The sequence below is a fragment of the Copadichromis virginalis genome, linkage group LG22, assembly GCF_057382275.1.
Source record: "Copadichromis virginalis isolate Kocher_CV1m ecotype Utaka linkage group LG22, C_Virginalis_male_GT1.1, whole genome shotgun sequence".
Lineage (NCBI taxonomy): Eukaryota > Metazoa > Chordata > Actinopteri > Cichliformes > Cichlidae > Copadichromis > Copadichromis virginalis.
In genome coordinates, this window is record NC_140638.1 from 31,825,384 (window position 1) to 31,846,905 (window position 21,522).

General features: G+C 41.6%; 2 protein-coding genes across 4 annotated transcripts; one reads left to right on the top strand and one right to left on the bottom strand.

The window, feature by feature from the left end:
• Positions 1–261: 261 nt before the first annotated feature.
• Positions 262–17,373, bottom strand: maco1a (macoilin 1a). Its single transcript, XM_085445379.1, has 11 exons — positions 17,131–17,373; positions 15,390–15,531; positions 15,148–15,274; positions 14,863–14,986; positions 14,560–14,738; positions 8,387–8,921; positions 7,988–8,146; positions 4,644–4,826; positions 4,423–4,543; positions 3,993–4,167; positions 262–2,558 (listed from the first exon to the last, which is right to left on the bottom strand). The coding sequence occupies exons 1-11, from the start codon at positions 17,211–17,213 to the stop codon at positions 2,356–2,358; spliced, it is 2,031 nt and encodes a 676-aa protein (XP_085301505.1). The 5' UTR covers positions 17,214–17,373; the 3' UTR covers positions 262–2,355.
• Positions 11,096–21,002, top strand: srfbp1 (serum response factor binding protein 1). Of its 3 annotated transcripts, none has more exons than XM_085445380.1 (3): positions 11,096–11,241; positions 18,611–19,000; positions 19,103–21,002. In XM_085445380.1, exons 1-3 carry the CDS (start codon positions 11,230–11,232, stop codon positions 20,321–20,323), a joined length of 1,623 nt encoding a protein of 540 aa, XP_085301506.1. In that variant the 5' UTR covers positions 11,096–11,229; the 3' UTR covers positions 20,324–21,002. The 3 variants fall into 3 exon arrangements, with proteins under 3 accessions (XP_085301506.1, XP_085301508.1, XP_085301507.1); XM_085445382.1 differs by lacking the exon at positions 11,096–11,241 and adding an exon at positions 16,667–16,744; XM_085445381.1 differs by lacking the exon at positions 11,096–11,241 and adding an exon at positions 17,386–17,506.
• The last annotated feature ends 520 nt before the right edge of the window (positions 21,003–21,522 follow it).

Genomic DNA, 21,522 nt, shown 5'->3' on the forward strand with positions numbered 1-21,522 from the left:
ATGAACAAAACAAATAAACCCAGATTAAAGGTTTGGGAGGTGTCAGCAAGCTCAAGCTACTGCTTTAAATGAGTGTGAATAGAAAACAGCACATACAAATTACAAGTCTCACAAGTTTCGATATTTTCCTTGAGAATATTGACTGGTACGTTTTCTTGTTTACTCTGCAAATTCTGCAGATCACACTGTCCCCATGTTGTGATAAGTTTTATGTAAAAGGCCTGTGAAAGTCCACACACAGAACATGACACGTACACAGACTCAACAGCTTTGCGTTGCCACCAGCAAGACTTTCTTTAATAGTGATGACCAAAGTGAAAAGTGTGACACAGCCACCATCACTTTGAGTAAAGAAAACAAAAACATGGTGGAGCAATAAAAAGATAAAACAAAGCACTTTTTAAAACCTTCTCTTCCTTCTACACAAACTTGTAAAAGCAACTTGAGAACTGAATTCACAACGCCAGAGCGATCCACAAACAATACTTTTTTTTTTTTTTCTTTCTTTCTTTTTTTTCCCCCCCAGGTAGGCAACATGACATCACAACATGGTCAAATGGTTCAGGGGTAACCTCTTCCCAACACGACACATTCACACAATCCTTCCTGGTTAGAAAACACTGGAAACCAACTGATCGTGATGGGAAATATCAAAGAAGTGTCACTCAATTTAAAAAAGAAGGGAAAAAAAAAAAAAGGCTGTCACAAATAAATAAATGTGCGAATAACACGAGCAGTCCGACTGACCATCTGCTTCTGCTGCTTCATCATGATCGGCCCAGAACCTTTTGTAAACACAACACTATCCGAATATGTTCTACTGACAAAAAAACAAAACAAAACCGAAAAACAAAACAAAACAAAAACATAACAGCACTCTTTTTTTTTTTCCTGCAAACATTATGCTAGCTACATCAATCAAAGTATGGATGGAAACAGAATGGCAACACTTGGCACTTAAGAACCCAAACGAAAGAAAGAAAACATTCCTCGATAAGTCAATGTACATCGCTGTAAACAACAAAATGCCGGCAAGAGGGCAAGACAATCAGTTTGGTTTGGTGTTTGGCATACCAAGACTGTGTCACCGTGAAACAATGCGTACCATGTACCAGAGTTAGGCTTTCCCTTTAAATTCGCAGCTGGTCAATTAGCTGCGATATGACACGTAATCGGTTTAGCTTTTGAATACTGATGAACGCGTGTGAGTGGATGAACAGGATAAAGAGAGAGAAAACAGGTTTGAAGCTTTTAAATCCCAGGATTGCAAAGTATGTATTTTCTGCATTTTTTTTGAAAAAGAGAAACTGCAAGGCACTGTGAGATCCCCAAATAAAGGTAACGGGAGGGGCGGGGTGGTTACCTCGACATCATTAAATCCAGCGAATGATATGGCCTTAACCGGTTCTAATTTGGTCCAGAAGGGAGAAGAAGAAGAGAGGTGTCTGCAGCAAACAACTGAATGTTGATGGAACATTTTTCTTTTTTTCGGCAGTGCCACGTCCAATCAAGGAGTAGTAGTCTACATCTGCTTCATCCACTTACTGATAATCCTGGAGAAACCGCTATTCCAGCATTGAGAGACTAAAAGTGTATCCAAGAAACACAGCAAATGATCATCTGTTCAGTATCACTAAATCAGAAGAAATGTACATCGGCGTGACTGAACTGAAATATTACAAAAAACCCGAAACAAACAATCACTGATTTATGTTAATGCTGATATCAAAACATGAACAGTATTACATTCATGTATCTCTCACAGGGCTTTACTTTACAGGTGAGCTTCGAATTCACATCTGCACTGAAAGTATGCCTTCTGTCATCTACAAACCATCATGGAAAGAAAAAAAAGAAGCTAATTCTTCTTAAACTAAAAGCCTGTCTGTCAGTTTAATCCAGACGACAAAGAGAGAGAGAGAAAGAAATATATGCCTGTGAGGGAGGTTCATGCTTTACACTAAAAGAAGACTGACACGAAGCGATGCATGATGGCTCTTCAGTACATTTGGCCAAACAATGTTTGTTCCTTTCTCCAACCTTCAAACAGATCGCGCTGTCTGATGGCTAAATCCAAAAAAAACAACACACCCTCAAAACTAAAAACAACCCAAAATGAACAAACAAGCAAAATTCAACCCCCCCCTAAAATAAATAGGACAAAAAACCCAAATAAAAAACACCCAGAGCGAATACCCAGATGTATGGAGGGGCTGTGTGTGTCTGTGTGTGCGTGTTGAAAGTGCAAAAACTTTCCGGGGCTTTGTAAGCTTGAAAATAATGTAAAATAACCCGAAACCAGAACTGAGATCAAAATAAAGGAAAAGTCCCATCTGACAAACGTGGATGTCAGAGTCACTTTTTAAGGGGCTGGTAAACTGAGGCGTTGGGGTCCAGGGAGGAGGGACTATTGTCCATGAACTTGGAGGAGTAGTGCGGGGTCACGGGGCTCAGGTTGCTGCCATCTGACGAGTAGGACAGGCTGGGCATCACTGCCATCACCTCTGCTATCTTCTGCTTCAGCTCTGCAATCTCCTGCTCCCTCTGGTGGATCTGACCTGGATGGGATGAGATGAGTGGGAAAAACACAATGTTCATTTCACAGTATTACAAACAGCAGAGGGGCGGACAGACCGAACATCAAACAGCCTTAGGTGTGCTCTCATAGCAAAGCCTCATTTCTGACTTCCTTCTGGGCTAATACAGCCCGAAATATTAAAGGGACAGGATCAACTTTATAAACGTGACCAAAAGAAAAAAACTAAACTACAATAAAATAAAAGAACAAATCATGAGTTTAGATGAATTTCTCTCATCTTCCTGTTCTCATCTCATTATTAGGTAGGCAGTGATGTTTCACAAGACCAGTTTCCCAGTTATATTAAAGCCACCTTCTTTTTAATTCAGTTTTACTTATATTCCAAGAAAAGCACAACAGTCGCCTCAAGGTGCTTTATATTGTAAGGTAAATATCCTACAATAATACAGACAAAACTTCAACAATCAAATGACCCCCCTATGAGTGAGCATTTGGTGACAATGGGAAGGAAGAACTACATTTTACCAGGAAGAACCCTGGGGGGTGAGGGGGGGGGGGAAGTCAAAACAAAGACACACTGTACAATTTTTTTGTGTGTTGGTTTTGGTTTTAAACATGAGGGGCAACAAAAATATTAACAGTCCATGGCTTTCATGCAGTTTGCAACATGATTTCAGGGTAATTTTTCAGTGGCTTCCTAACTTATCTACTGTTTTTCAGTAACATTGCTGAAGACCTGCTTTTAGCCTGTAGTAATGTCATTCAAATCTGGAAACCACAGCCACCATAAGGAGAGTAGCTAGTCCCACACTATGCAACCAAGGGCCGTGTTTGCTGATAAGGGGGTTGTCCAATTGTTGGGAATTTCATCATTATTATTTTAGAGTATTTACCTTAAAACATAAAGTGCCTTGAGGCAAAATGTAATTGAAATTCGTTGCTTTGCTGCTTCTGTGTTTACACAAATGAAACAAAGCGAAGACATGATCCTCACTGCAATCACTGAAGTAAGAAGTAATCACTAGATAAAACTAGGAAAAAAGCCATGCTGTGATGCTGAAAGCAAGACCTCAAACGCTTCCTTACACTCGTGTAGCTGGGGATTTATGGTGTTGCTGTAGCGGCTGTCGTTTATCAATTTTGCTCCCAGAGACAGACGGAGGTTTGTCGAGCCATTAGGTTACAAAAGATTATGGAACAAGTTTAGAATTGCTGCGCCCCTAGCACTGCAGTTTCAGCAGCAGAAAGAGCATCTCAACTGCTGAAAAGACACGTCTCATAAAAATATTTCCTCATTTCTAATATCCTCTTCAAGAGCCCTTTAGTCATTGTGTTAGAATTTCATCCTCTCTGTTACAGATGACACAGTTCTTGTGAGCAGGCAAGTGCTTCAATCAAAGGGAGAACTAGAAATTCAGGAGCAAATGACTGGATTCCTACAGCAGCAGTTTACCTTGTGCTATCTCCAGCTGCCTCTTGGCATCCCCCAGTGCAGAGAAGAGGTCCAGTTTGATCCTGGTCTCGGCGCTGAGGCTGTTCTCCAGGTGTTGGGTCTTCTCCTGCATGGCGGACAGCGCTGACATCAACACCTCGGTGTCCTTCTCGTTCTCTTTATACTTGCGCAGCTCCTTTGTGAGGCAGGAGTGAGAGAAACAGAAAAGGAAAGTGAGACAACATTATTATGCTATAAAATAACAGTTACTTACACTAAGCATTTAGAACAGGGGAAAAATATGCTGGAGTCCTGCAGCAGCCCGTTAACTGCATTTATATTCGGAGCAATTAAATAATGTACTTTCCAATCAATTTAAACCTGGTATGCAAACACTGACAAGAACAAGGCGCAGTTATAATAAAGGAAAGACTCTGCTTCTCAGGCTCACCTGACATTTGCCCTCCAGGTCTCTAATCTGCTCCTCTGCGAGTTTCATATCCATGCTGAGCTTCTTACACTCTGTCTCCAGCTCTCTGATACGACCGCGGAGCGAATCGGTCGACTCCACTCTGTTGGGCAGAGGAGGAAAAGAAAAACTTTTTAGGAGCTGAAAATGCCCCAAAACAAAACAGCTAAGAGTCAAAAGACAAAAATAGTGAGGGCTTGTACCTGGTTGCAGCTGCAAGAGCTACAGCTCTGGCGGCAGTGGCCTCTTCCATCTTCTTCCTCTTCCTTTCCTCAGCCAGCTGTTTCTCAACCAGAGCCCGAGCCTCTTGCTCAGCCTTTAGTCTCTTTTCCAGCTGGGAGATGGTCTGCTTATCCTTCTGCTTGGCCTGGACAGCACTGTGGAGCCTGGAGGACACAGGAAAAAATAGTCAACAATGAAATCATTGAGAATATTTGGTGTATTTATTTAGATGTTATAGGCCCAGGCTCCTGAAGGCTTCCTTTGATCCACGTTTCCTCTTCATTAACCTCTTTTCACTCTCTATGTATTTTTAAACCACGCTACATTTAATCATTCATTATTATTATTGATCTCTATTAGGTCCGGTCTCCCTCGCTTCCCATCCCTGAGCCTGGTTCTGCCAGCGGCTTCTTCCAGTTAAAAATTTAGTTTTTCCTTCCCACTGTCTCCAAGTGCTTGTTCATAGGTGGTCGTCAGATTGCTGGAATTTTCTCTGTATTACTTTGGTGTCTTTACCTTACAATATAAGACCCTTAAGGCGACTTTTGTTGTGACTTTGTGCTATATAAATTAGTGCTGTCAGCGTTAATATTGTTAAAATGACGTTAACGCCATAACCGCATTAACGCGGCAAATCTCCGGCTAAGTCCACACTAATGCGTTTTCGCATCGTTTTCTCTCCGTTTTGGCCTCCCGTCCACAGTGAGATGCTGTTTTCGCTGATGGAAAACGCAGCGTTTCGAAAACGCTCACATTTGAAAACAGTGCTTTCATGGCAGTGTGGACAGCGAAAAGGAGACTTTCTAAAACGATGACACATTTTAGTCATGTGATGCAGTCATGTGACCAATTAAACAAAGATAGCGGAGGGCATTACACAGCAATTGTTTTGTTTGCTCTCAATTTTGACAGCGCATTAAAGATTAATATCAGTTTGTACATGCTCCAGATAGCTTTTCTTCAAATTCTTTAATTCTCACTCGCTTTTGCAACTTTGTACTTTTGTGTTACTCGCAGCAACAACTCCACCTCATTATTAGTCCATTTAAAAAACTTGGCGCTTTTCATCGACATTTTGCGGTGATGTTTCAACGAGCCGGAAAGTAAATAAACGACAGACAGAAATGAGGCAGGTCGAAGCATCTTGCCTTTCACACATGCACAGAACTGGAACGTAAGCGTTTTCGCCCGTTTCAATGTGGACACACAACTCTGTGAAACGACTGAAAATGCTCGTGTGGACATAGCCTCCGTTAGCGAGTTAACGCAGATCACCTGTGCGTGGGGCTGCACGCCGTCAACACGTTAGCTCGTTAACGCATTAGCACCGTGCAGCCTCATGCACGGGGCAGTCCGTTCTGAAAAGTATTATATGGTAATGTTAAAAAATGAAAGTACACCTTATTTAGAATTATAAAGTTGTACATATTACCACATTAAAAAAAAAAAAATCACCTGGTCCTTGGCAGGTCTTAAATTTGAGGTAAATACAATCTCAGATGAACGACACACGAAGCCAAAATGCAAAAAGCACTTGTGAAAATACATTCCATGACTCTGTGGCTTGCACAACCACCTCCAGCACCAATAACTTAAAGTACTCAGTTTCTGTTGGTTTAAAAGGAGTGTGGCCTTAAACAGGGAGAAGCTCAAACAGCTCGTTTTAAACAGTGGATGAACTAAAGAGCTGCACCAATGCCCAGTAGAAGATAAACGGGGATTATTTTAAACTGTGACTCATGCAAATTTCTCTACAGTTCCTATGAATAAAAATATAGAACTGGAAACGAGCTGAACAGATGAACCAAACTTGAACATTAGTGCAAAATGATGCATGTTCACTGCTCTGATCTTGGGCCATGAAGTTTAAAATAAATGTACACTGAGGTCCTAAAGACAAATCTACACTCCTACAGTCGCATTATGGGAACAAATGGCACTAATCTGCCTCTCTTCAGTGGAACACAACTTTAGAAACTTGAATCTGAAAAACTGTGAAGAAAAAAAACCAGACAAAAACAAAAAAAATGCAAATCACACAGTGTTAGCAGGCAGGCTACAAAAATCCAGCCGCAGTCCAGGCAGATCAGCTCAACTCCAGTGAAAACACTACAAGGCTACTTTTGTGTTTACATTTATCTGATGCTGTGTCACTATGCTATATATAATGCGCTATACTACTAATGAATTTTAATGCTGCTACTGGCACCTTGTGGCAATAGATTCACACTTAAGATTAGATCAGATTAGTGCATCATCAATGACAGTAACTCCTTGGAATAGAAGGATGGAAATTCCCCATACTTTTTCTTGCACTAATAAATAAATGCAACAGCGTGCAAGCTGTGATCAAGAATAAAATGTGTTTTTCTATATCATTGTAAATATCATTAGGACAGATTTCCTTAATATACAATTATCCTTGAGGTTATATCACTAACCCAAACTGCCTTCCCCAAAATATCTTATCTGCAAACCACTTTACAAACCACCTCCACCCCAGCTTCTCCTTTCATGTTATATCTTTCATTATGGGTGTCAAACATAAGATCTAGGGGCCAAAATTGGGCCTGGCAACGACTCCCAACCGGCCCACTAGACATGTTTCCAAAATATTAAGGAGGGCATAAGTTTTGAACTTCAAACTGTATTTTACATTTTACAGCTTTTCCTAAAGATAAAGACCTCCTCCACAGCCTATTGTATTTACATCAAAGTAACAAATAAACAATGATAACAATAATAATAACAATGACAATAACAACAGACATCCTGTTTTTTTTAACCGATATAGAAATTTCTGTTTGTTTGTGTTTTGTTTTGTTTTTAACAACAGGTTCGAAGCAATAAAAATAAGAAGAAAAAATAAAACAACTTTCTGTTTTATAATAAGCTACCAGAACAATTTCTGTATTTCTTATCATTTATGTGTAAGAAATAAAAAAAGTTGTGGCAGAATATTTCTTTCACTTGCATTTCTTTTTCTAATACCAAGCTATTGCAGGGATTAGGTGTACCGTTAAATATCTTTATGTTGATAGAGAGGGGTGTTTCACTGGTCTGCCCCGCTCAAATCGGGCTGTTGCTCACAGTTTAAAATGAGTTTGACATTCTTAGATAATCAATATTATATCTGTTGTCTTTCCTGCTTTGTTCTGTGCTAGCGGCTTGCTGCTGCCTCTTCTGGCTTTCCATATATGCATATGGAAGATTGGGGAGGTCCGAAAACAGAGTAATACAGTCAAATATGAATCACTTCAGTTGGAAATACTGATCTTTTCTTTTGACTGTAGTGGTCCTGACAATTAAGTGTACATGCACTCACTTGTTCTGTAGCAGCTCGTTGTCCTGGCGCAGCTGGCTCAGTTCGGAGCGCAGGCTACGATCCTGGCTGCTCAGAGAGGAAAGCTGACTCCGCAGCTCCGACTCCAGCTGCCTGTTGGCCTGAAGATCTGCCTTCAGACGCTTCACATCCTGCTCCAGTCTTTGGGAAGGGACACGGCAATATTAGCAAACACATTTCCTAAAAGAATCAGTTTCAGTGTAGAGTTGTTCTAATATAGTACATAATGCTAGTGTTGTTTTAGCAGCTTCAGTGTTGAAATATGACTAAGCTGGCTATCCAGCAGAGATAGACAAAAGGAAACGTGGCAAGTAGTGAGTGTCCCTCAAAGTATCCAAGTAAAAAAATGGATGTCGGAAAATGATAACGGGGGTGTCTTACCGCACTAGAGCATCTGGCTTTCCCAGCTGGTTATTGGGGATGCAGTTCTCCACCGGATCCTTCTGCCCCTTCCCTGCTCCCTTCTGCTTCTTCTCATTCTTATTAGCTGAGGAACCTGGCGGCACGCTGCCGTTGGCAGAACTGTGATTCCGAGGTGACGAGTTGCTGCCTCCGCCTCCTCCGCTGGCATTTTTGTAGTTCTTCCCCATCCCCCCAATTTCCTCTTTAGAAGAAGTGTGCGTGTTGGTGTCGGCGTGCGTGTTGTCGCCTGCCAGGTCGTTGTTCAGTCTTTTTGCCCCAACGTAGTTCTCAATATATTCTGTCTCCTGTAGTTTGGAGTCCAGTGCGTGTATAATACTGTTGTTATTGATTCCAACTGTGTTCTGTTTTTTGCCCTCTTTTGCAGAAGTGTCCTTCCCTTTTTCCCGGTACTCCAGCTCAGGTAACGGTACTGAAGTGCTTTTCTTTCCAGGAGGTGCTCCGTTTTGGGACACCACTGTGGGCTCTACCTCTGAGATTCCTTTAGCTAAGGCAGCTGGATGAAAGCAATTGAATACAGCATTAGAACACACAGAAAAACACAGTAGATCAATTGAAGCAAATACTAATGCAAACTGGATTCATATTTGGTCATAAACAGAGAATGAGTGATGACCTTGGCAATCCCTGATAGATATCTATATATATATATATATATATATATATATATATATATATTAGGGGTGCAACGATATTCGTATCGATATTGAACCGTTCGATACAGTGCTTTCGGTTCGGTACGCATATGTATCGAACAATAGGGGAGAGCGGGGTAAGTTGTCACACTTTTCACACTGACTAACTTTTACTGAGCACCATACATCACAACGTAATAAATGTTTCACCAAATGAAAGAAGGAAGTCTCGGACACATATGATGTATTCATTACATTTTCATATCTTATCTCATTACGGAGTTGTAGACTGTTGAATGGAGAATGTGCACTTGTGACAATTTGCCCCATCGGCAGGTAAGTTGTCACACTAGATTATCTTAAAATAAGAACACAAATACTTAATTGTGATTATTGATTTTAATTGTTAAATTCAAACCAAAACTGGAAATTTGAACAATTATGCCAAGAGAATTTGGAAAAAAACAATTATTTCAATTCAATACACATTTTAATCAAAACATTAAGTAGAAAGAAAACTTTAGTTTGAACTTTAAACTCAAATGTTCTCTGGCTTGCACATAAATCCATCATCCATGAATGGAATGCTGCAAATAACTTGCTTTACTTAACATGTTTATCCTCTGAACAAAACAGATGCCCTATTTCTGATTAATCAGACTCAACTTCAGAGTCACAATTCTGGCACACATAAATTGCCTGGCCTGAGGTGCAAGCATCATGGGCCCATTTGTTGCATTTTACGCATTTTACCCAGGTCTCTTTTGGACGACTGTTTGAAAATGGCTCCACACAGACAAGGCAGAAGCACTCTTCATCATCTGATGATGACTCTTGAATTATTTTTCTTCTTTTAGCTGCGTTGTTCTTCATAGGTCCAGATGTTTTCCCCCCTTGCGTCCCTCTCTTTTGAAACAGCTTTTTGCTAGATTCAGCCTTATTCTTTTCTTTTTCTAGTTGCTGCTTCACTGGTGTGTCGGTTAGAATTGCTGATTTGCGTCGTTTTCTTCCTTTGCCAGATGGTTTTCGGCGGCCAGCTTTTGGATATGGCTGGATGTCCTCTGGAGTTGGTAGTCCACTGTCAGTAATTGCCAGCACTGCAATTACTGACAGTGGACTACCAAGTTATTACAAATACAAATGAATTACAATATCACAATTTTTTGGAGCATTTATTTGTACTGGGGCAAGTTGTCACATGTGACGACTTGCCCCAAAGTTAATGAGACAACTTGCCCCAAACTGACATTTATGCTAATTTTGGCTAAATGTCAGGGTTAGCTCAACATAGCACATCAGCTGAAGTATCAAAAGACACGTTAATGTCTCCTCTATTTTGTGTAAAATAATAATTTGTAACATCTATACCTAACAAAGTTGTACTGAAGAAAATTTAAAGTGATTTATTTTTCCTTTTAGGTCAAAAAAATAAAAAAGATGTGCTCACCTCAGATTAGAGCAGTCTTGACCACATGTGAACAGGAGGTTGACTATAGAAGAAGAAGTCACACAAAGTGGCTATTTCATTTTTGAGATAGAGCCTCTAGTGTTGGAGTTATGAACAGTGTGACAACTTACCCGTGTGACAACTTACCCCGCTCTCCCCTACAATTTTTTTCAATTTTTTTTTTTTCAATTTTTTCAAAATTTTTTTTTTTTTGTGTCCCGTTTGGATCTATAGCCATCAGAATTGTTGTCTTGAGGCCAAGAAAGATGCCAAGAGGATTTATTTTAAGTGGATCATCATATTGGTCCATTTGATTGACCTTTATTATAATTATGAATTTATTTTATTTTCAGTTGCAAACGGGACAGACATGACTGTGGGATAGGACAGGGGGAAAGAATGAAAGAAAGAGGGGGAGAGAAAGAAAGAAAACCAAAGGGGAGGAAAAAAAAAAGAACAATACAAAATTTGTAATTTATTTTATCAACTTTCCTTCTGACGATGCTGTCTGTGTTGAGCGCTCAGTGAATCTGCATTTGACTACTCCGCCTAGGCTCGAGAGTGCAGCCTAGGCGGAGTAGTCGAACGCAGATTCACTGAGCACTCAACACAGACAGGATGGTCAGAAGGAAGAGCGCAGGGCAAGCTAGCGAGACAGAAGTGGACCTCCCCACCCTCATTCAGATCTGGCGTTTGGAATTATTTTGGTTTTCATGTGATGTATGACCCTGAAGGTAAGTGAGTCATGGACTAAAGTAAAACAGTATGTTGGATGTGCCATGCAATGCTCAATTACATGGGTGGGAGCTGGTGTGTTAGCGCAGTTAGCTCGTTAACGTGTTGGCCTTCTAGCCCCTCTGTATAGGGTAGCTCGTTAACGGAGATTTGCCGTGTTGCGGCGTTAAGGTTATTTCAACGAGATTAACCTGAAAGCACTAGTGGGAACACAACGAATATGACTGCACATTTACACCGACATCATCCTAGTGCAAAGAAAAAACAACAAGCATGCATGCTACAAACTTTAGCCGAGTCATTTAGACAGCTGTTAGCACAGGATTCTCCTTATGGAGACCTGATATGTTTAATATGCTGCTGAGAATATAGCCCAGAAGAAGCGGATAGTATAGCTTTTATTTTGGAAAGAGACATTTCTCTGTAATAAACTCTCTTTTCCAAAGATGAGTGATTCCTCAATCAGATACAGGGCTCGCAATATCGCTAGCCCGACGTCCCGGGGCTATCTCTGCCCTGCCTGTCGGGCTATTGTAGGAAGGAAAAATATATGTCAATGCTTTTGCATTCTTTCAGAAATGTAGCTGGGTAATTATGTCATTGGGTGAGCCACTGTCAATATGTGACATATTGAAATCCTGTTTGAATTTGCGCTTGTTTTTTTGCTTTCACTTTGCAATCGCGCGAACTGTGTATAGAGAGCGACAGCACTGATCTGTGAGTGATGATAATTTGTGCACCAATTCCTCTGACATCGTCTTATTAATTGTTAGCTTACTATGCAAACATGACAAGTGAAATCTCCCGCAGCTTAAACATGTGAGAGGTTGATCGCGCAGAGAATCGCTGAGCTTATGTGAGTGCGGCAGGATATATATTTCACTACGATGACCTGGATGATTGAGAACCTTCACAGACAGATATATATTTTAGTTCTGCTGAGCCAAATAAGACAGGTCAGGGTGAAGAAGTGACAGCCAAAGAAAAGCTTACCACAAAACGGAGAAGTTATGACAAATCAGACTATAAGGCAAAAAGAAAGTGCAGCTTTATGGTTTCATGGACAAAAGAATTTCTGTGGCTGCAATATGACGAGCTAAAAAACAACACGCACAAGGGTTAGGGTTAAATTTAAAAACTGTACTTTTGTGTTAAAATATATATTTATAATTTTAATAAATGACAAATTAAAAAGGCATGAACATTTTTTTTTGTATCGAAAAAATATCGAACCGTGACACCAAAGTATCGAACCAAACCGTGAATTTTGTGTATCGTTGCACCCCTAATATATATAATATACACACACACACATATATATATATATATATATATATATATATATATATATGTGTGTGTGTGTGTGTGTGTATAAAAAACAGCCTTGTGGCAGCAGCTGGGTTTCCTGTTTTGTATTAACAGAAAAGAGTGATTTCAGACCTAACCTGTTTAGGGGGGGGACCAAATCTGGTGCATTTCCTGTTTTGTTCAGTTTGTCTCAGCAGGTGTATGCGCTGTCAAACGAACTCTAAAAATCTGGGCCGAGCCGCAGAAAAAAAAAGCTGGGTCTAGTTCTGCATCTCGGTTTGTATGCGGTTTGAAAGCAAAGCAGAGCATCTGAAGCGTAACAGATCATTTCAAAACATAAACTACCAACTTGTGAATTTCTAAGAAAGCGATGACTAGTAGCCACATCAGCATTTTCTGATGAAAACTGAAAGGTTAAGTTAAACAGGTGTGCACTGAGTCATCTAGTTTACATAACACCATGTAGTGAAATGATGCTGTACGTCCCATCCCATGACGAGTTGAGGTCTGCTTGTATCACCTAGTCTAGGAATGTGATCAACCAGCTTCAACTATCACATCCGAATGCCAAATCCTTACCCCGACCATGACCCAACTCTGATGTTAAAGCTTGACCAACAGGCCTTTAGAAGGAGTGTGAAACATATATAGGGTTAGCCAAACAGTACTCTCTTCTTATAACTCTTTCATCCCCTTTAACATCAATAACTGCAACTGTTACTGCATTTGTTTATTTCCCACTTCAAGCCCAAAAGGTAACATATCCACAAGCAGGATACCAGCCTTGTTCATATACAGCGATGGCTGATTACGTCTATGTGAGCTTATGAACAGCTCAACATTTGTAGCAGTGTTAAAGTCAGAACATTTGCTTGTTTCTTTATTCTCTTTTTAAAAATTCTTTAGTTTTTTTTTTCCAAGCTGTTTTTATACAAATTCTTAACACGAACAGTCAGCTTATAACGCCAGAGGTGTCAAACATGTGGTCTGGGGGCCAGAATCAGCCAGAACAAACGTCCCTCCCCGTCATTGGCATTTAAACTACACCAAAGTAATTAAGTAAAACATAAACAATTAAATGATTAAAAAACGTTGCTGTTTTTCCACTATCCACTTTTTGACCACAGTTTCACTGGTCTGATCCAGCCTGCTTAAGATCAAAGTGAGCTGTTTGTGGCCAATGATGTAAAATGACAGTGACTTCACTCTTTCAGCTTACATTGCTTACATGGGAAGTGTTTCTGTCATTTGTAGCTTTAAAGGGAAAAAAAGGAAAATAAACTGGGTTCAACGCTCTGTATGAGATCTGTGCTGTACTCGACGCCTCACTTTCTACATTTGGAATTATTCACTGGACAAAACAAGAAGCAGCACGATGACAAGCGTCAATGCCATCTTCTGCTAAAGATTGAAATCAGTGTCTGAAGCCTGAACTGACATCCTGTACAAGTATGTGTTATAATCAGCTGCAACTTAATGAGCTGTTCATGACAACTGGACAGTTAATGCTGATGCCTGCCGGTGCGTCCAGCTTTGGGAAAATGCTGACTGACGTGCCATTAATCACCACAATGTGACTGGCACGCAATACTTCTGATGGTATATTAGACACTTGTTAGTCCAGATGGCCTCATATCTAGAGGTCTTAGTTCTTAAGTAAAGCTAAGTGATAGAAGACAACAGTGTGCAGACTTTTTCTAAACTGCATTGGTGAAAGCACGCCTTCAAGTGAAAGCTTCAATAATAATTAGCGATCACATTTTTCATTAGCCCCATGACACAGTGGCAAACTATCTGTGGTTAAACTGTTTGGATAAAGAAAGAAATGAATGGCTCTCCATCCTGTCTGAAACCCGAGTTTCTGACTAGCAGGGATTACGTCCATATATACACATTTTATTATTTGAAACACTTGTTTAATATGAGAACATACAATAGTACCAGAATATAGATGAAAGAAATGGTTGAAAAATATTACAGAACCCCTTTAATGTGTTTTTGTGACTTACCCTCTTCTGCCTCCCGCTCTTGTCTCTGCAGCATCTGCTGCTCTGGAGGTAACGCCTGCTGTAGGAGCTGCATGTAGAACTCATTCTCCTTTTGCACTTCCTTCTGTTTCCTCAGTCGCATCTTGTAGCTAACGTAGCTCTTAAAGCCGAAGCCTAGAGTCACCACTGGATAGCCGATACTGGGAGGTAGGGGGGAAACAATCGGTGCTTTGTACAATTATTAGAAAAATTAAGGAAGTCATGATTTTATTTCTTACTACTGAACATTGAAAATTGTTGCAAAAATCACAAACTGATGTTCACCAGTGAGCAGCAAAGGGTCGACACAGGTCTACGTGAAAGTTCTTCAGATCTTTGAATCGTATGGCAGCTTCGATGTACACAAACAGGATCCACAGCGATACAGTGGGTAGACAGACTCCTCTCTCTGCATGAAAGGAGGAGACGTGGGGAAAAAAACATCAAGTTAGCAGAGAAGAAACTTGGCAGCTTTGAATTTCTTACGCACTGAGTATTTGAGGTGAAAGTGGCCATTTGGCTGCCAGAAGGGAAAAACATAGCAAGAAAAAAACCCCAACTTGGACTAACCTGTGTGCCAGACATACTGGACCCATACGTAGGTGCTGGCAGCAAAAAACAGCCATTGGACGGGGATGAAGAGAAGGCATATGATGTCTGATGTAAACGCAACACACACAAAGAAGACGGAGAATGCCTAAAAACGCATGGGAGAGAAAAGGATGGAGATATTAGATGTTTCATCTTCCAACGTGCATTTATACTGAGTGGAAGGAGCGGTGTGTTCAGGGTCATTACAACTAAGCTCTTACCAGCCCCTGATATCTGAAGGAGTCGTAGACACTTCGAATGAAAAGCCAAAAAGGCCACAGATACTCAAAGCGGAACTCGAGCACAAAGTCAGCCAGCAGGACCAACACCCACACTACCAGGAACTTCAGGTACAGGAACGTGCTGTGGAGAAGAGACAGAGGAAAACACAGGGGAAAAAGGAAGGTGAATGGACAGATGAAAAAAGGAGATAAAGCAGAACCACTAAAGATGGCTTATTGTGGATTTAGATACAGTTTAATGACAGTCATGTGGGCCTCAGGTTTATGCAACAGTCTAATATGTTTATAGGAACCACGTTTTCAGTGCGACCTGCAGTGCTAGCTCTAGGATTGAAGGCAAAAGTAGGAATAATCCTGCCTCCTGCTGAAAAACTGGTATGTGCATTTGTTACTTCTGGGCTCGACTTCGGTAGTTTGTTATCCGGTTGTCCTAAAAGCTCCCTGAACCATCCTTATCCCTTAGGTATACTGCTATAAGCTCCTGGGGCTGAATGCTTCTCCTCTGCACTCCGTGTTTTATACCAAACTATTGCATGGCACAGACATTCGTCTCTCTCTCCCACAGTGTCCCCAGCCAATTTTGGGGGTTAGTGTTCCTAGTGGCTGCCCCTTCCTGAGCCTGGCTCTGTCAAAGGTCTCTTTGTCTTAAGAGGGAGTTCTTCCTCCCCATCATCACCAAGTGCTTGCTCATTATCTGAGGATCACCTGGTCCCTGGGGTGTCTAACATTGTAGCAAGGCTGACCAGGCTTCTCAGTTTATGATGGGGCTGCACAGCATTTTGTGTGAACAGAACAGAAGCTCAAATAACACTAAACTGCATTTTTGAGTGAGCATGTGACTTTCAGGTCTACTGCAGAAGACCACAAAAACTTAAAGCATAAAGCTTCCGTTTATGCTTATATTAATTTAATTGATGAAAGAGGTGGGAAAGTTGTACACAAATGGAGCTTATTTGTCTTTCACACTATAAAAGCTAAAAATATTTAATTTCAGAGAAAAAATTAACATAATAATACCACTAAAAAACAGTGAAGCACAGAGCGCGGACGCATACAGTTATTCCCATCAATAAAAGATCAGAACAATCCATCCAAACACCTTTGGGGGCAAAACAATATGTACAGAGTTTCATGTCTGGACATGCTAGCTTGCTGCACAGCTGTTCTGGCCTGCCATCTATCAGTCTATAGGAAAGGCCATGCTATTTTGAAATTGCGAGCCGTGCTTGAATCGTGTGTGGCTTTTCCGGTCCGGGGACTCGTTTTGTTTGCTGCTAACGGTTTCCACTGACGTGTTTAAATTTAGCCCCCGGTGTATGGCAGACAAAGCACAGGTGAGAAGAACCCGTTCCACTTCAAAACGAGCGCCTCTGACATTGCTGCTGTCATCTCGAGCACGAGCAGGATTCTCCCCCCCACGACTTCACGGTTTTGTTTAGTTTTTGTTTGGGATTTTTTTTGTCAAGCGGATTGACCGCTGAACGCAATTTGCATTATTCTTTTACATTTAACCCGAATTTGAATTTAACTGCCTAGCCGTGTAAACGATGCCACACTAGGCCTATAATTATGACAATAAGCGGGCATGTTCATTCAGCTCGAGAACAAAGCGTCAATACGCTTCAATATGAACATGAGCAGAGACTGGCCGCCTTGTCTTGACATATGCAACTAGGCGCCATTGTTATACAATAACGTCCCCCCGGCCCCCTTTTTGTACCTGCTATATATACCCTCGGTGATTCGGTTCCGTTTTAACGGCCGTCGGAGTTTGCTGCAGTCCGCATTGCGCCGCTTCATCATCCCCCTGTTGATTCACTTGTGATATCGGCCTGGTAACTATGACTGGACACGTCATTCGCTCATCCTAATATTCACACTTCTTCAATTATCCACCATTGTTGTTGTTTTATGCACATGAAACAAAGAAATAAATAAAAACAGTCCGCGGAAGGCCCTCCCCTTTTCACGACACGGCGGCGTTGACTCGCTGACGTCTGACGTCACGCCGCTGTCGGAGGCGTGCGAAACATGGCCGCTCCCAGCTAGCCCAAGCGATTTGCTCAGTTTTCGCTCTTAATTGTCCTTTTTGAACGGTAAGTGTCGCGGTAAAACTTTGCAGCGATGCTCTTTTGGATTTGTTGCCAGGTTTAATCGTGTTTTAAGTAGAGCGAGCTATTTATTGCTATTCTTTTGTGGTGAAACGCGTCCATGCGTGTTCAACCACGTTTGTTTTGGAAGGGTCCGCCGGGTATTTAAGCACATTTTTTTGAATTTCTCGGAAGAACGGTAGTAAGAAAAGTTGTTTCCAATCTGTGTTTAGATAAAAGCTCCATAAAAGAGATAATTTCGGTAAAGCAGTATGCGGTGTATTTAATTTAATGTTATTTATTTCTGGTGTGGGGTGGACTTCAGAAACAAACTCCTTCTTTGGGGGACGTCATGCCACTCTGCCACAGAGGAAAGTTGTTTTGATGTATGAGCTAAAATCTTACTGTACTTTCAGTGGTTACTTGGACATAAAAACTGCATCTGAGCCACGATTGCGGGGCGATCGTGGCTGGGAGTTAATCGGAAGGTTGCCGGTTCGAGCCCCGGCTCGGACAGTCTCGGTCGTTGTGTCCTTGGGCAAGACACTTCACCTACCGCCTACTGGTGTTGGCCAGAAGGGCCGATGGCAGCCTCGCTTCTGTCAGTCTGCCCCAGGGCAGCTGTGGCTACAACTGTAGCTGCCTCCACCAGTGTGTGAATGTGTGTGTGAATGGCGACTCCTTCTCACATGATAAAACATAGGAATGATGTTTCATATCATCTGAAGGTGCAGACACTAATTTAAAAGACAAGAGTTTAGCTCAGCCACTGTATTCAACATGACAAGACAACATGGTGACTTCCACAAATAGGCAGCCGGTCCTTTGTGGTTTTAATACATTAATTCTAAGTTTATGAGAATGCATCTGTTTGTTGGAGGATGTAATAATCTAATTGATGTATATTTATGATTACATTTTTTTCTATATTAAATAACCTCAAATATCAATGAACTGCACTTTGAATTTTTTATGACCGTTCGCATTCTGGTTACTTAATATGGGAGTAAAAAAAGATCATTTCGCCCTCACGTGACTTTTTTCTTTTGCACCATTGCTAGTGCTGCACTTCTTGCTCTTATTGCAGTATATGGATTTATTTTTCAACAGATGATGCTGCACAAAATGGAGAAAATGGTGCCGTCTGCTGAGGACGAAGAGAAGGAGATGGAGGGAGAGACAGATGAAGAAGAAACAGAAGAGGAAGAAGAAGGAAGTGAGAGGGAAGAAGATGAGGAAAAAAAGGAGCAGGAAAAGAATCCCTTACCTGATCATGATGAGGAGAAAAAGGAGGCAGATGTGCTGAACCTCAACAACGAGGTGGTGAAGATGAGGAAGGAGGTGAAGAGGGTCAGGGCATTGATCATAAGGAAGCTGACACGTCAGATTGGCGCGCTGAAGAAGAAGAAGGGGAACGAGACCGAGATGGAGAGGAATCAGAGGAGAGCCGCCAGACTTCTGGAAGAGATCCACGACATGAAGAACCTCGTACCCGATCAGGTGGGCTTGTTGTCCTATCAGCAAATCATTTCTGCAACGACTTCCAAGCCATTTCATTCTTTATCTTTTCATTTTGAAATATTTTTTTCAACTTATCTACAGGTGACCAAGACCGCCTTACAGAAGAATCTCAGCTTTGAGCAGGTTTGCAAGAACCCCAAGTCTACCATATCTGACCGGGCCATCGCTCGCATCGCCACCCACCCTCAATTCAGCAGGAAGATTGAGAACATCAAAGCAGCTGTAAAAGCCTTCAAAGAGGAGCGGACGAAGAGCGGGAAGCGAGGAGGAAAGGACAAAGTGCAAAATCAAGGGAAGGCAGTGGAAGGAAAGGTGACTCTGCAGTTACAAGAGAAAAAGGAGGGAAAAGAGGAGCTTAGGGAAAACAGCGAGGAGGAACGTCTTAAAGAGAGTGAAGATGGAGCTGTTGCCGAAGTCGGAGAAGAAATGGAGAAAGGTGGAACTTCTGATGTTCACGCACAAAAAAAGACGGAGCCTAAGAGTGTTAGAGCAGCACCAGGAAAAACTAGTGACATAAAGGAGATTGTGAAAAATAAACCTCCAGTTAAAAAAGAGAAACCCATTATCCAGGCTGAGCCAGCTGAGGAAGAGAGCGATTTAGAGTCATTCGGTGATGAAGAGAAAGAGTACTTTGATGACAGCACGGAGGAACGGTTCCACAAGCAGTCATCGCAGTCGGAGGAGAGCGATGATGATGACGGCTTCTTTGTAGGAAAAGTGAGCAAATTCAAGAAGAAAAAGAAAAAGCCAAAAGACGAAAGTATGGAGAAGATGGCGGCGGATAAGAGAGCTGAGGCAGGAAAGGACTCTGCTGAGAACGTGTCTTCGGACAAGCTCGAGAATCAACTCGATGAGCTTGAATCTAGGCTGAAATCAAAAACGACCAAGCTGGAGTCTCTCTTCTGTCCTTCTCTGGCTGGGACCAAGGCAGCTGGGGGTAGAGGTGCTAGCAGAGGGAAAGGTGGAGATAAATTTAGGAAACACAATAAAGATTTCAATAAACAGCCCAAGTTCCAGAAGCCGGAGAAAAGTTCAGGGTCTAAGTACAGCAAGCCCTACCCCGATGGCAAACACCCCGAGTCTGAGGATAAGGGCTTTGCTACCGCTAGCAGAGGAAGGGGACAAGGCAGAGGCGATGTTCTGAGACAAAAAGATCGCAGGGGTGGAGGTGTCTTCTCACATCGGGCACCACAGCAGGCACTGCATCCATCCTGGGAGGCCAGTAAGAGAAGGAAGGAGCAGCAAGGACAAATCCTGGCCTTCCAGGGGAAGAAGATCAAGTTTGGTGATGATGATGACTGAAAGTTGTTGGCTGTTTGTGTAAAGTTTAAAGTTCAGGGATGATGTGTTGGAAGGTTTAAACTCTAAGATGCAACCTGTTCTGTGATAGCTTTGTCAGTGGGCAGCAGTTTAAGCAGCGCATTCATTCTATGGCTGCACTATGGTAACGGGACAAATTTGAATGTAGGACACTGGGAAGCTGTTTTTTGTGTATTTGAACGTGTGCACATTTCAGGTTTTCTGTCCTTTTAATTCCAGCGATGGTTTTGTGATTATGTTATCCACTTTTTTTAAGTCCTTCATTATTAGACATGTTTGAATAATACAGTTGTAATCTTGACACAAGCATATTGTGCCATTTTTTTGCTGTAAAGTTTTTATCTACAATATTGTGTAAATGTCTTGAGCCACCACTCATTTCAGTACATTTTCCTTCCAAAGAGACAGACTTGTAGGTTGTTTTGTTTTTTTAAATGTAGTTCTGACCAGTAGTTTATTTTTGTACATTGGCTTCTTCTTCACCCATTTTCAGTCCAGTCCTTGTACCTGACCGTTTTATAGAGGAATGTATTTTCTCTCTCGCTCTTTTGTTAAGCTGCTTAACACTGATTTATGACTCATTCAAGCATAAAAAAGACACCTAACTCAGTGTTCTGCCTACACAACTGACATCTGAGTAAAGAACCAATTTTAAATTGTACCTTTATGCAATTTGTTATTTGCAGCCTGTCATAAAAATATATCATTTGTTCCCATTCCCTTCATCAAACCTACAAAAATTGCCAAAGGTAACATTTTTATATAGCTCCAAATCACAACAACAGTCGCCTGGAGGTGCTTTATATTGTAAGGTAGACCACACAAAAATACATACAATAATAATACATGAATAAAGTATAATTGTTGGTATTTTTGCACCAACAAGGTGATTCGCAAAGCGCTATTAGCGAAAAACCTGGCATATCTCAGCGAGTATGGAGTTGTAAATCAAATTGTCATCAGTGTGTAGAGAGGAGGAGGCATGGTATTTTTATGGTGACAATAGTCCCAACCACACTTCCAATGAAGTAAAAGCAAACCTGGATTAAAAAAAAACCCCTCACATGCCAATGTGGGTGGCCACCGGACCAGCTACGGGGCTGCAGCTGGAGGTGCGGGCGGCCCCAGGAACCACCTCGTCACCGGCGCCGCTGGATGCGCGGGCGACCGCCAGAGTGGAC